This window comes from Ictalurus furcatus, chromosome 5 (assembly GCF_023375685.1).
Source record: "Ictalurus furcatus strain D&B chromosome 5, Billie_1.0, whole genome shotgun sequence".
NCBI lineage: Eukaryota > Metazoa > Chordata > Actinopteri > Siluriformes > Ictaluridae > Ictalurus > Ictalurus furcatus.
In genome coordinates this window covers 28,656,370-28,671,668 of record NC_071259.1, presented here as the reverse complement: position 1 = coordinate 28,671,668, position 15,299 = coordinate 28,656,370, and the positions used below count along the sequence as shown (strand labels likewise).

The following is a 15,299-nucleotide window of genomic DNA, read 5'->3' as shown; positions in this document are numbered from 1 at the left end:
AATTCCAATTTGCCGAAACTTACTACGACTAGAAATTCACAGTACCCTGCATTACTGAAAACATTCACAGATATTACTAGACATAATTTCTGCTATAATGTGTCTAATATCTCTTTCACACTGCATTAATTTAAATCACTGAACGATGTGTAACCTAATTAAGCTAAATTATACCACAGCACTGTTGAATTCTCAAATCTGATTGGTCAGAACTACTGCCTCTCACACTAGTGCCAGCTGCAAGGCAAATCATTTCATTTATATTACTGCAATAGATTATCATTTCTATATTAACGGGTAATTCAGAGGGACTTGTATGGTGAACACTCTATGTATTCTAAGACGAATAATAAACAGATTAAAAAACTAGAACAACAAATCATTGACATATTCACGTTGTCTGTTGAGACTTCATTTAACATTTATGAAAGGAGTCTCCAGTGTCAGTGATTTATAACAGTCGGTAAGTTTTCCACCATGGGACAGTCTTCAGGACAGAGGACTTTGCTGTTGCTCTGTAACATGATAAGCTGCATTTTGTGTCTTATTCACTTCCCAAGAGAGATATAAAGAGAGGCTGGTGAGAGAACAAGCATTCAGAGCTGCTTATGTGATAACAGAAATCTTGTTTGGCAGATGTTCCACAACATTAAAGGTAACTATAAACTGATTAAATTAAAATGTACTGTGCTTTTTTTTTGCTGTGGTATAAAAGGTACAAAGCATTTGGGACATTCTGTTGTTGAACATCAACATCAACCACTGCATCATGGATTATTTTCCTATAACAGCACAGCCCACAAGGCATTATTCTTTACATGCCTTAGTATATCACAAACCCTGTGGGGGGGCACTGTGGCTTAGTGGTTAGCACGATTGCCTCACGTCTGGGGTTGGAGGTCCGAATCCTGCCTCCGCCGTGTGTGTGTAGAGTTTACATGTCCTCCCCGTGCTTTGGGGGTTTCCTCCAGTTACTCCCCCAGTCCAAAGACATGCGTTGTAGCCTGATTGCTATCTCTAAATTGTCCATAGTGTGTGAATGGATGTGTGTGTGCGTGAGAGATTGTTCCCTGAGATGGGTTGGCACCCCATCTCAGGGTGTCCCTTGCTTTGTGCACCGAGTCCCCTAAACCTGTGTAGGACAAGTGGTACAGAAAATGGATGGACGGACAAAACCCTGTAATATGCTCTTGAGCCCTCTAATGAGCCACCGTATTTATTATTGTGTTCTGAATCTCCCCGACGTTCCAGCTACGTTTTCTGTGGGTTTATTGATAAATAACATCCAACCAGTTCAATTTATTCACACTGTCCAGCAATATAATTTTAATATTCCATTTTGTCCATACCATAATAGCCCCAGACAGGCTAGCCTTCGTTCCCCATGCACATCAGTGAGCCTTGGGCTCCCAATGTCACCGGTTCATCAGTTGTCCTTCCCTGGAAAACTTTTGGTAGGTACTAACCACTGCATACCGGGAACACCCCACAAGACCTGCCATTTTGTAGATGCTCTGACTCAGTCGTCTAGCCATCACAATTTGGCCCTTGTCAAAGTCGTTCAGATACTTACGCTTGCCCATTTTTACTGCTTTCAACACATTAACTTTGAGAACTGACTGTTCACTTACTGCCTAATACATCCCACCTCTTGACAGGTGCCACTGTAACAAGATGATCAATGTTATTCACTTGATAGAGTTGATAGAGAATATTTTTTTTTAGCTTCTAGTGGCATTTTGATTGCGGCAACAACAAAAGTGTAAAATTGTGTTTTGTGTGCAATGCTATGTCAATTGCCATGCACAGCTGGCTTAATATTGCACTCAAACTACATAACAGTAGCATAGATTTACCCCAGGTAGTCAGGGCTGTGTACAGCGTTAATGATTAATTTCTAATGTTCTACTTCCATTCTTCTATAAACTGCTCTGACTCTGGTTAATAATTATTATTATTATAATGTGTTCCACTAACACTCAATGATACTGTACATATATTTAAAAAAATAAAAAATAAAAAAAAAAACAAAGGAATCAATGGGAAAACAAGGAAACAAAGAATAGTAGGCAGAAGAAAGGGAAAAGTATTGGGAGAAAAGGTTTCTTTTAAGGATCTGCCCCAAATTTATGTCAGCTTGGTTTTAGGCACCACCAGTAATCCAGAATTGGTGGACCTGAGAGTCTGAGCAGGGGTGTAGGGTTGTAGTGCTTTGTAAGTGAAAAGCAGGAGTTTGTAGTTAATTCTTTATGAAATGAATAGCCAGTTGCAGTACAGATGTAATGTCTGTTGAAAGTTGCTATGAGTTGGTATGATCTAGCAGCTGAATTTTGAATCGTTTTGAGTCCCTTTAGAGTTTTATCAGAAATGCCAAAGAAGTGAGAATGACAGTAATCTAAGCATAAGGTCATGAGGTCATGACAGCATGCACCAGCAACGTTTCAAACTTAAGTAAGGGTCTACTTTGGGCAATGTTGCGGAGCTGATAAAAAGCAATGTTTATGAGTGACCTGATATGGGGTTCCAATGAAAGTGTGTTGTCAAAAATTATACCTAGATTACGAACATTTGTAGAAGGTTTACCAGTGGCACGGTCAATATCAACAGAAAATTCTGACGATTTAGAGATTTTTACGGATTTTTAGTTTTAGGGGCGACAAGTTAAAAATTTCTGTTTTGTCAGGGTTTCAAGTTTAAAGAAGTTGGAGTCCATCCATTATTTTATATTATGAATACATTCAGCTAATAAGGTTGGAGAAAGAGCCGTGGTGAACGTAGTAGTGGAATAAATCTGAGTGTCATCTGCATAATAGTGGAAGCTGAGACTGTGTTTGGGAGTGATCTGAACAAGGGGAAATGGAGGGGACCAAGCACCAGGTTAGTTCATTTCATTTGATTGAGTTTAAGTGACCTATTGCTTTCTGATGTTTGCCTCACACCTCCAGGGTTGGGGGTTCAAATCCCACCTTCGCCCTGTGTATGTGGAATTTGCATGCTTTCCTCATTTTTCAAGGGTTTCCTCTGGGTACTCTGGTTTCCTCCTACAGTCCAAAGACATGCATTATAGGCTGATTGGCATTTCAAAATTGTTCTTCGTGTCTATTTTTTCAAAAGAAATCAATATAAATGGACATCGTTAACTCCTTAACTCGTCCCAGCCATCTGCACTTCTGATTTCTTGTCGATTGTGGCGATTTTATCATGTTACTAGTTCAGTAAACATGATAGAGAATGAGATTAAGATTGTGCCGTTTTTTATTGTTTTGCTTTATTTTTATACGAATATGATATTAACATTTATGTCCAGATAGCACACATATGTCGACGTACGACAGGCACAATTTACATCTCAATAATGGTGCACGCCTCATTTGCTAATTGAGAGGATATCAACACAACATTGTTTTTATGACCATCTGCTATTTTCAGCTGCGTTTGAGTATAATGTGTGATTGTAAGACAGCAATCCATCTTGATGATGATTTATTAAATCTGCGCGTTCTCGCCCTATCACGAGCAGATTGCGATTATGACATAACTTGCTTTGTGGGGGAGCTGTAACTCAGCAACTTGTCTAAAACGTATCAAAAACTGAATATTAAGAACATGCATTATCTAGAACAATGTTGTGTCAGTGTTTTCCCAATTTGCAGATAAGCCACATGCGACACCAATGAAATTTTCCACACGTTGTGATGATGTGTGTACTATCAGGGTGGGGTCTTTTTTTATATAATTCTTTTTATTAATTTTATATTATTTGATGTTGTGCTGTTGAATGCTATTCTGATTGGTCAGAATAGTTTCTGTTGTTTCTATAGTAACAGCTAACACAGGAACTTGCATCACAATCAGATTTTACTAGAGATGCACCGATACTAAATTTCTCAGCCGATACGGATAACCGATTATTCAGAGTGATATCGGCCGATACCGATAACCGATACCGATAGTTCTGCCTTTTATACCTTCTTATAAATTAATAATGATTCATTTAAAAGAATTCTGTAAGAAATGCAAATAAAAACTTTATTCTCTCCATTTCAACAAGTTGTTTCACAGTAACTGGTCTCATAAACAGAAAACACATTGACTCAACATCGAAACTTCTGCGTCGTAAAATTTACTTACGGAGTAAAATTTTAGCAGTGCAGAGCTTACAGAGATTATAAACTGCAGTTTTGTCGTCATCCCACACAAGAGACATCTTCTTTACACACAGCACGAAATTGATGTGTTTTCCCGCCCTCTTTTGATTGACAGGATATAATCGGCCATGATCATCGGATGTTTTTACACTATCGGCCGATAGCCCATAGCGGGAAAAATAGCCTTTATCGGCCGATACCGATTATCGTCCGATACATCGGTGCATCTCTAGATTTTACAAATGTGTGCAGTTGTTGATAGGAAGTTTTCTGTGAGACAATGATTATTTAGCATTTTTTGAAGGAGTCTCCAGTGTCAGCACTTGGTAACAGTCAGAGGTAAAGCTGTAAAGTTAGAGGAGTCTGTACTTTGCGGATTCTCTGAAACAGGAAACGGTACGTGTTTTGTCTTATTAACATCAGGAGAGAGAAGAAAGAGACTGGTGATGGAGTGACTGTTTAAAAGGAATGACTGCTATAGCATAAGTGATAACAGGAACCAACTTTGACGGACATTCCACGACATTAGTTTAACTATAAATGGATAAAAAGTCACTCTTTAATAAATTTTTTACAAAATTGTTAGAGTTGCCAGATGTTTTTGCTATAAGAGGAATAATACGCTTTGGCATGCGCTGTTATTGGAGAAGAATCAACTTCGGGGTGGCAACTGTAACCACTTCTCGTCGAGCCGTGTCACACTACTCAATCGTTGGAAAGTTTCATATAAAAAGCGCACACAGGTCCTGTTACATATTTTAATAGAAATATTAACATTTAATTTTCAGCTTCCCTATTTGGGCTCTTAAAAGTTTCTCATTAATGAAATCATGGGACTGGGAAGCACACTGGAACATTTATTAGGCAGTAAAACTTTTATTTTCCAACCTTGATGTCACTCCTGTGGCTGCAAGTGCAAAACAGGAACTTATCCAGAAACTGTGTACTTCTCAATTTTATATAGTCTGGAAACTATGTGTTTCCTCAAAAGGTTTCATAAGCTCAGTGGAAATGTGCCTAGCTTGATAAACCTCACATTCTGACGGGCAAAAATCTCAAATCTTGCAAAACTGCTTAGCAGTGTGTCTCAGCTATCTGCTGAAGTGCAGCTGTCTACACCTTGATGCAGTATGTGGTAAGGATATTATGGCTCTGGAGGTGTGTGTGTGTGTGTGTGTGTGTGTGTGTATCTATACACAGGGCTACGTGCTGAAGCTGTGTTGCATCATGTGCCTGTTTTAATCGCACAGCTCTGTGTGAAGTGTTGACCTAGCAGAAGCCATCATCATCATCATCATCGGCAGCAGCCGTATCGTCATCATCTAGTGCACTCTGCTGCATTCGCATTTTCGCCAGGCCTGAGCGAACACAAGCGAGAGAAATGAGAGGGAGAGGTAGAGAGAGAGGTGGACAGTTGGCGTTAGAGAGGAAAAGGGAGTAGGAGACGGTGCATGTAAAAATCTGATGAATAGTAATAAGCTTTGGAAGTCTGTAATCAGCAGCTGCTTAGCAGGAAGGAGAACTGACGCAAACGGCTCATGATTTCGTTCTTTTTAAAGAGATTTCTGACTTCCATCATCTCCACTCAGAATTTCTCCACAGCCTGATTAAAGCTATTAGAGTACTCAGATTCGCGGCTTCCAGAAGACCTCAGGCCCTTCTGTCTCTCATTTTCTCCGAGAAAAGGCATCTGATTGGAGCTTTATTCCTACTGATCACGGTGAATTATGGTGCCCTTGAGAATGGCGTCCTCCGAAAACCAATCTTGAAAGTAAGAGTTTTCAGTGATTCATCGCTGTTCCACCGTTCTATTACAGATATAAAAATCTCCTTTCATCGCACCTCTGCAGGCCCTTCAACAGTAACAGAGAAGATTAATTAATGCTGTAAATCAGCTCTTTATCACCAGCTGAAATGGCCGGACTATAAAGAGATACTCTGGACTTTCTTCTGTCCAGCAGAGGGACAGACAGAACGAGGTTCTAAAGAGATGCTTTTTAATTTTGTCCTGAATTATGGCTGCATGTGAACACGGAACCATCTCACACCCACACACACTAATATTTCTATTGCTGTACTTGTGGGGACCAAATGTTCGTATAAACACATTAAGATGACAAGATGAGTTGTGGGGCCCATTGCTGGCCCTCAAGTTTACATGCAGACATGTTCTCTCTTGTTGTCTCTCTCTCTCTCTCTCTCTCTTTCTAGCATTCACTCACACACACACACACACACACACACACACACACACTGAACTGTTCCTTTGTGGCCAAAGCTATGATTAGCACAAGGCTTCTAATTACAGACTTCTTAATGCATTTGCTCTGTGTGTGAACAGGTGAACAGCATGCTACCAGATTAAAAGGTGAATGCAAACACACACTCTTAGGGATACACCAATCCATTACTAAGTATCTCGAACAGTTGATATCATCCTAGAATTGCTGGATCAGGTTTGGATGGATGTTTCCAGTCTAATCCATGGGTGTATTTTTTTTTTTAAATAAAAGTCATGTGATGTCGACTGACCTGGATATTTGCCCGATCCGGATCTTTCTATCTGTTCTTGGTTCTTTCTGAGTAGGCTTTTAGAGTCGGAAAAGCACTTCAAAGTTAGTTGAATTGCAGTTCTAGAACTGACATGGAATGCTTTGTTCTTTTTAACTCAGGGGTTTTTGTTGTTTTTGTAAAGAATTGAAATTATTTTGGTGAAAAATCTAAGATAAAACAAAGGCAATTTGAGTAAACACAAAATACAGTTTTTAAATAATAGTTATTTACTGAAGCAAAAAATGTATCCAATACCAACTGGGCCTGTGTGAAAATGTATTTGCCCCTAATTCCCCTAATAGTTACTAATTCCCCAAATCTATGAAACTACATTCATAATGGGGTTCAGCTGGACTAGACGGAACCAGGCCTGATTAATGCAAACGCCGTTCAATCAAATCAACACTTAAATAGAACTTTTTCAACAGCATGAAGCTGGTTAAATGGTAACACCCAGTGTCTTACCCAGTAACACACTATGCCAAAGTTGAAAGATTTTCCAGAAATTATGAGGAAGAAGGTGATTGAAATACATCAGTCTGGGAAGGGTTACAAAGCTATTTCAAAGGCTCTGGGACTCCAAAGAACCACAGTGAGAGCCATTATCTCCAAATGGAAAAAACTCTGCACAGTAGTGAACCTTCCAAGAAGTGGCCGACCTTCCAAAATTCCTCCAAGAGCACAGCGACGACTCATCCAGGAAGTCACAAAAGAGCCAAGGACAACATCAAAGGACCTACAGGCCTCTCTTGCATCAGTAAAGGTCACTGACTCCACTATCAGAAAGACACTGGGCAAAAATGGCATCCATGGAAGAGTGGCGAGGTGAAAACCACTGCTGACCCAGAAGAACATTAAGGCTCGTCTGAATTTTACCAAAACACACCTTGATGATCCTCAAACGTTTTGGGAGAATGTTCTGTGAATTGTGTGACGAGTCGAAAGCAGAACTGTTTGGAAGTCAGAGGTCCAGTTACATCTGGCATAAACCAAACACAGAATTCCACAAAAAGAACATCATACCTACAGTCAAGCATGGTGGTGGAAGTGTGATGATCCAAAGCATAGGAGTTAGTCTTAGTCCTAGAAGTAAGTGAAAGACTGATCTCCAGTTATCAGAAGCGTTTGGTTGCAGTTATTGCTGCAAAAGTTGGCACAACCAGATTTTAAGTTTAAGTGGGCAGTTAGTTTTTCAAATGACTGACAGGTTTTGCTTCAACTAAAAACTGTATTGTGTGTTTACTCCGGTTGCTTTTATTATTATGTTGTATTTCATTTGAAGTTCTAAAACTATTTAGTATGAGATACACACAAACAGAAGAAATCAAATACTTTTTCACAGCCCTGTAGTTGCTCAAGCTATTAGTTCTAATTTTCTTAACTTTTTTTAGTCTGTCAAGTCCTCTATTTCTTGTTATTTGGCTCTTTGTTCATCACTGCAGTCAGGGTGTTCCACTTAAGTGGTCAGTGTAAACAATCGTTTAAAAATAGCTTGCCCATTACTGTTGCAACGGTGCAACGAGGTGACACAAACGACTGCAACGTCGAAGCTTGACGTCACTTTGTTTGAACAGAAAACTACAAAACTTGCACTTTCATCTATAGCTATGTTTCCATCCATGTATTTTTATGCAAATTTTGGGATATCACATTTAAAAAAAAAAAAACCCCACTGAAAACACAAGATGGAAACACCAGATGCAAATAAAATCTTCAAAATATGCTTAAAAAACTTATGAGCTCAATTGAAGTGGATAATATTTTTTTTATTTGATAAGAAGATGTGCAGATAAACTACGATGGAAATACATTTATAGAATAAATTCCTAAGCATCAAAAAAGTCATGTGACTCTGCCTCAACAAATCAGGTGATTTGGATTATTGCCTCACAAAAGCGGACCAATCTCGTTGCACAGCATGTCGAATGTTGTTTTTGTCATTCTGAAATGCCTGAGCCAAACTCTCTCATCGAAATGATTTGGTATAATTACCTCCCAGAACTGTCTCACACGATTCCGTTCCCAAGTATCAGGCGTCCGCCTCCGATCACGAGATAACATGAGGTTTGTGATGGTGGTTCGTCTGCACGCCCTGAAACGCAAGTGATTTACTAAATTGGAAAAAAGAGCAACAGTGGCTTCCACGGATGCAACAATTTCCATTTGTATTGATGTTTTGTATTGATACTCACACATGGGTACAACACATGGGATGGAAACGGTGCTTTATTCGCAAATGTTTTATGCAATATTCAAATTTTTTTCCACACAAGTTAAATTCGCAATTTGGCTGGAAACATAGCCGATGACGACTTTTTGTTTACTATTCCATTGTTTAATGAGCACTCTGCAAATAGCTACTGCTCAGAAACACCATGTGCATTGAAAGCCGCTCTCGACAGCACTTTTAAAGAATCAGAAACAAGGCCTTAAAGCTCATAATCAGTGAAGGAAATTGCATTGAACAGCACATCCTCACATTTTTAAAGGATCAGAACAGGGGAATGGCTGATACTCAAATCTATGATATTGATATTGCATTTTAAAATTTGATGCCATCCCACCCACCTTTTCTACCTTTCTCTGTGAAGTGTGTGTGGGTCTTTGTGGTCACTTGAATACCTGATTTTAAGTTCTGCTAGGAAACATGAAGTGTCAGAAATACCCTGGCGGTTATTTAGGTCTGTCAGCAAGAGCAGTCTGCTGTGTCTCAACAGAACAGAGAGAGCAGGAAGCAGGGCACAAGTTGCCTCAAGAGGAATGCCAAAAACAGGCATTTGTTCAAGGAACAACACCATTTCAAAATCTGCATCACTGCACTCATGTAAATGTGGCTCAGTTTCCAAAGAACTGTTTGGTCATTTCTGGCAAATGGTTTGTGGGAGCTGTGAGTTAAGGGCTCTCCTGCAAATGTGTGGAAACGTATTAGCAATGCAACTCCAAATCTTCCACTTTGCAAAGCAAGTTTATAAGGTCTTCTTATGAACGTGATGTTACTGTGACATTCAGTCTAGACGTACAAGCATCTGGTTAGCAAATACTTAATCCTTATTGACTTGGAAGTGAGGCCAAATCCAATTCAAGCATGAAGTTGAGCAATCGATGGTTCAGGACCTTAACACGGCTTTTTGGCTTTGTTGTGCTTTCAGATCACAACATCCTGGTCATCAGTACAAAACTGTTCACGTGAACTATCTCTGTGCCCAAGAATCATTCATTCATTGATTGATTCATCCTCATTAACTTTTATCCTGGTCAGGATTGAAATAGGGTTGGGCCTATCCGAGGAACACCAAGTTCACGGTGGGAATACACTCTGGATGGGATACCAGTCCATCACTGGGAACCATGCACAAATTTATTCACACCTATGGGCAATTTAGCATAGCCAGTCCAAACATCAGCATGTTTTTGGGAGGTGGGAGAAAACCGGAGAACCCAGAGTAAACCCATAAGGACACATACGATACTCAGAGAACTAACCAAACTCTGAATCAAACTGGGTACTGCACCACCATACTGTAAGAAATGGCTAAACAAATCCTTCCATCCATCTATTTTCTGTACCACTTATCCTACACAGCTTCACAGAGAGCCTGGAGCCTATCCCAGGGGACTTGGGGCACAAGGCAGGGGACACCCTGGACGGGGTGCCAACCCATCACAGGTCACAACTGCACATACACTCACACACCCAATCACACACTTCAGACAATTTAGAGCTGCCAATCAGCCTACAGAACATGTCTTTGGACTGGGGAAGGAAACCACCAAAGCATCTCATAACAAAGAATAGGAAACTCTGGGCTTCTCGTATGGTGGAAGCTTTGCTTGAGATACTCATGTGCGACAATTTGTGTTTAATGATTTTATTGTGTCACAGATTATCATTGGACAACCAACAGCCAATTTTGTTGTGAGGATGTACAGGATATGTCGTTTGTACTCATGTCATATTGTTGCCCAGTCGATTTTTTCCACTGCATCTGGGACCATTGCATTATGAACCCTGAGTCACTGTGTATTTCTCTGACAACCCTGAGGTGTCTGAATTTTGACTCCACAATATATTGTTGATTAAATATTGCACCGTTAGTCTCTACACCATTTCAGAAAACGCCAGTCCAAATTTGAACGCTGCCATGCTGCTGCGTGTCGGTGTTGCATTTTTATGCCTGAGGAGGTAGCACAGCCGAGGAGGAATTTCATTATTACAGTGAATAAATAAAAGTGTTATTTTGCAAAGCAAATAAAAGCAATACTCGTTTATTTACTGCCTGTAGTCATTTCTAAGCAGTTTATTTGTGTGTCGTTCACACAGGTCAGTTGGCGGTGGGCACGTGTGAGATTGTGATGTTAAACAGAGACAGCAGTCAGCCCAAGCGCACCATCGCCAGACAGACGGCCCGCTGTGCCTGTCGGAGAGGCCAGATCGCAGGCACCACCCGGGCACGACCAGCATGTGTGGACGGTAAGGCTAAATAGAAAGGGGTTATTGTTAGCAACCCACAACTTAATTAAGCATCATTTAGAAACAAGACTAGGCAAACATAATTCAGCAGACCATGAATGCAGCCTGTGAGACACATTCACTGTTTCTCTAGTTCACTGGTTCCCAAGCTATTCCTTGGGGACCTCCACATGATCCACATTAAGATCCCAACAAAAATATAAACCGAGCAGTTACAAACAATGAATACAAGGTACAGGTGTGTCAGGAGTTGACAAAAAGCAACAATGGAGCATAACTGCAGCAAAATGATCACCCTGAGGACCTAGCTCAGGGGTGTCCAATCTTATCCAGAAAGGGCCGATGTGCATGCAGGTTTTCATTCTAACCAAGCAGAAGCCATACCGAAGTCTACAGAAAGCCAAGATCAACGGATTAAACAGGTGGAATCAGGTGTGACTCCTGCTCGATTGGAATGAAAGCCTGCACCCACACCGGCCTTTTGTGGATAAGATTGGAACTGGCTGGTAAACACAGTTTTGTTAAACCCTTTAAAAAAGTCTACTTGATAACATTAGGATTTTGGGCTAGCATTATATTTACTTCCTAGTGAATATATTTACATGCCTTAAGTATAGCAATTTAATTTTGAGGTACTAGGGATCTTGAATTTCCTGAATCTCCAACGGTTTTGGCCCCCTTCGCGTTCCACGTCTTGTACACCCATTTTGGAACTTCTTGGCATTCCACTTTATATGACTTCCTGTTCTTATGCCTTTTTGTAATTAGCTCCACCTGTTCCTTGTTTCCAGCTTCCTTATATGTTCCTCCACCTGACCACTCATGTTTCTCAGAAGTTCAAACGTCACTTCCATAGTTTGCACTCTTAATCCTTAAAGCATCTTTTTTCCCTCCTCCTGGGGGACCTTGTAAAAATTTCTTTGTCGTACTCCATAACAGTGTTTGCCTATCGGAGAGGCTTCTCAATGGAACTCCATGGAACTGTTTGGAGAACATTTGAGGAATCCTTTTTAAAAACACAGGTCCCATTCCCCCCCCCCCCCCCATAGACTTGTCTTAGTATTTTATGACTCCTACTATGTATATCAGTTATCATTTTGGATTAACCCCAGTAAAACTCGGGATCCATCGTGATTCCCTGAATTCTGCTACCTTGCAGTTTATTCTGCTAATTGCCCATAATTAAACACAGGTCATATGATCTTATGTTTGGCACTAATGCCTTTGGTTTTTTTTTTACTTGATGTTATTCCACTTAATGGTTTTGTTCGAATCATTCCCAGTCTTGTAGTAGTATGACTGAACATTCAAATAGTGCTTTTAAAAAGGATTTCGCTCAATCTGTGTCTGGAAAGGCAAATCCCTAGTGCAAGAATATTGAGTTCAGTCTTCTAGGATTGTTTACCAACCTAAAGAAGACAAACATGTTAAATACACAAATTTCTATCCACAGTGGGCCATGGCTGCCAACTAATATTCTCAGTCAATCTTCATTGATACTGCAATGTCAACAAGTCAATTAAACCAATGTGTCAGAATTTAAACCAGTCAGTTTTGACTAAGCATGTAACTGACAAGAGAAATCAGGAACAGATGACATGCACACATGTTGGCAGTTACGGAAAGAAAACAATGGCAGTATTACGGCCAGTGAAGGATTTTTCCAGGGAGTTAGAAAGTTAACCAAGTTAACCAGACTGCACAACATGGACAAAACACTGTATTGTGAGGTTTTTGGTACAGAGATTACTGTATTCCCTGGAATATATTCAACATGCATTGGTGTATCTCTGCAGTGACTTGCTTAAAGTTCTACACTAGTGCTTGGAAGATTGTGAGCTCAAATCATGGGCAAAACGCCAATGTTACGCCCTTGAGCCTCATATTGTAAAACTCTGTCCTTAGATTGGAATGCTGCCTCGTTTGTAAGCCGTGTTGGATAGACGCATCTTACGAACGTACAAATATAAAATGCGCTATTTCGACATCATTTAAATGCCATGATTCATTCAATTATATAATCATCACTGCATTCCAAACACTGATCCTGAGAATGATCAGGATCATCAGAGCATGTAATTACCCTTTTACTAATTGCGTAGAGGGTTCATTCTGTGATAGCACTGTATTAATATCCCTAATACTTTATAATGAATGCTCCTACTACTTATGCAAAGAAACATTTCCAGACCTTTTTGAAAATGCAGATTTTTGCATTAACATTTGTATTTAGCATTCTATTGCCCAAATGCTCAATATGCTATTTTGCTCTTATACCACAGCTCTGAATACTCAAATCTGATTGGTCAGAAAGTGTTGATTGATTTTCTATAACAGCAGCTCTGACAATAGTTTCAGCTCTGCTTATTCTAATATATTATAGTTTCTATAGTAACAGCTTAATCGCAAGTAATCTATGGCTAATAATAAGAAATATAATTGTTGGTTAATTATTGATGATGTTTTCTGTAAGGAGATGTTTAAGATTTTTGGAATTGACTATTTTGCAGTGTATCCCCAAGTGTTTTATTCTTTACTTGTAGTATTTGGGCACATATTGTATATCAGTGGTTCTCAAACTGGGGGCCCCAGATGGTGCCGGGGGGGTGCATAGAAATTCTAGAACATTTTAAAAAATGTATTTTACCTGTGATGTACATAAAAATGAGAAATATTAATAAATTAAATCAGTTATACACAGCACACGAAGACACACACCAAACAGAGACATCTGTCGATATACTAGTGTATAGTACTGTTAGCCACACGCTGATAAAACCTGAGACTATTTAAAATGGATAAGTTTTTAGATTGAGGACGTAGTCTCTTATCTGAGAAAGTTAATACAGAAGAGCCTAGTGTGAAAAAAAACGAAACTCTGAATATTTGATGACTCTAGGGGCCACAAAGGGATGCAGCATACACAAGCAGGGCCTCACGCTGAAAATGTTTGAGAACCACTGCTGTATATTGTTGTATATAAAAATTTTCTAACGAGCCGTAAAACTTTTAGTGCGTTCTGGAACTCTCAGAGGTTCACTTCTTGTCGGACCATAATAGCATGCTCTGTCATGTTTAATTCTTTACATATGAAAGATGCAATCTTCCATTGACCATCTTAGTAAATTAGCTTGTGTGTAGATTCAAACCTTAGGTAAATCAGGGTCTTCATATCTTCTTGTGATTTCTGCGTTATAATCTAGAACAAAGGTGTTTCTATCTGAAAGTAAGGCACTAAAGTGTGAACTTTTCCGATATCCTTTTTTTTTTCTTTCTCAGCAAATGCACTGTATATTAGGCACCTGTTGTACTTTACTCTGCAGTGTGATCCAATGATCACATGATCCGTTCATCAACTTTGTCTTCGTTTGTCTTTAACTCTACAGTCACAAGATCCCGAAGAATTTTGTTCTGCATATCATGAAAGTAAAAATTAAGCTATTTTGATTTATTTTTTTTTCCCCTGTTCAAGCCAAATCACTGCCAGACGTCAAGGCAATTGGGATTCAGAAGCTTCTCTCCAGTAGCGTGAATTGTAGCATCAATTTTCAGGCAATAGCAGCTCTGTTTCATAGTAGGAGCTTTGTTCATAATTCAGTGCAAATGACTTACTGGCCAGGATGGAGCTAATATTGCCAACATCACTGGGCCACAAATGTGTTTGCTAATAGCCTCACCGGTCAGAGGGGAAAATCTGAGTGATGATTATGTGACTGTACTGAGCAAGAGCCAGAATTTGGATGTTGTCAGTACTTGAAAATCTGATTCCACTCCAGTCAAGTCTCAACTGAAACTGTAGGAGATCCAGATGGATGTGCAGAACTCCAGACAGGAATTGCAGCTTCCTGCTGACGTCTAACAAATAGCACAGAACATGGAGAGTTCAGTTTCCCAAACCCTGCTCCATCTCTCCACATAACCATGCCACTTTTAGAGATCTATACATAGTCTTTTTGTTGATTTATAGTTGTACTCATAAGCAGTCTGTAACCATTAATACCAACATACTGAGTCACTATCATTTTCTACTATTTATTACTCCCTAGATCGTTTTGTTTTATTGACCACATTAGTTAATGCTCAGTAAATAAATCCTATTTAGAAAGGAAATGGAGTATTGTGAAATT

The 15,299-nt window shown here is 39.6% G+C and overlaps 1 protein-coding gene across 9 annotated transcripts in view; it reads left to right on the top strand.

The window, feature by feature from the left end:
* The window catches only part of tafa5l (TAFA chemokine like family member 5, like), an 82,124-nt gene that overhangs the window by 25,827 nt on the left and 40,998 nt on the right, over positions 1-15,299 (top strand). For 7 of the 9 annotated variants that reach the window (XM_053625639.1, XM_053625638.1, XM_053625636.1 and 4 more), the window contains one exon: positions 11,023-11,172. In XM_053625639.1, the coding sequence (XP_053481614.1) occupies positions 11,023-11,172 (150 nt within the window). Of the gene's footprint in view, positions 1-4,082; positions 4,545-4,567; positions 5,284-11,022; positions 11,173-15,299 lie in introns of those variants that run through there. The other 2 variants (XM_053625635.1, XM_053625634.1) reach the window with 2 other exon arrangements.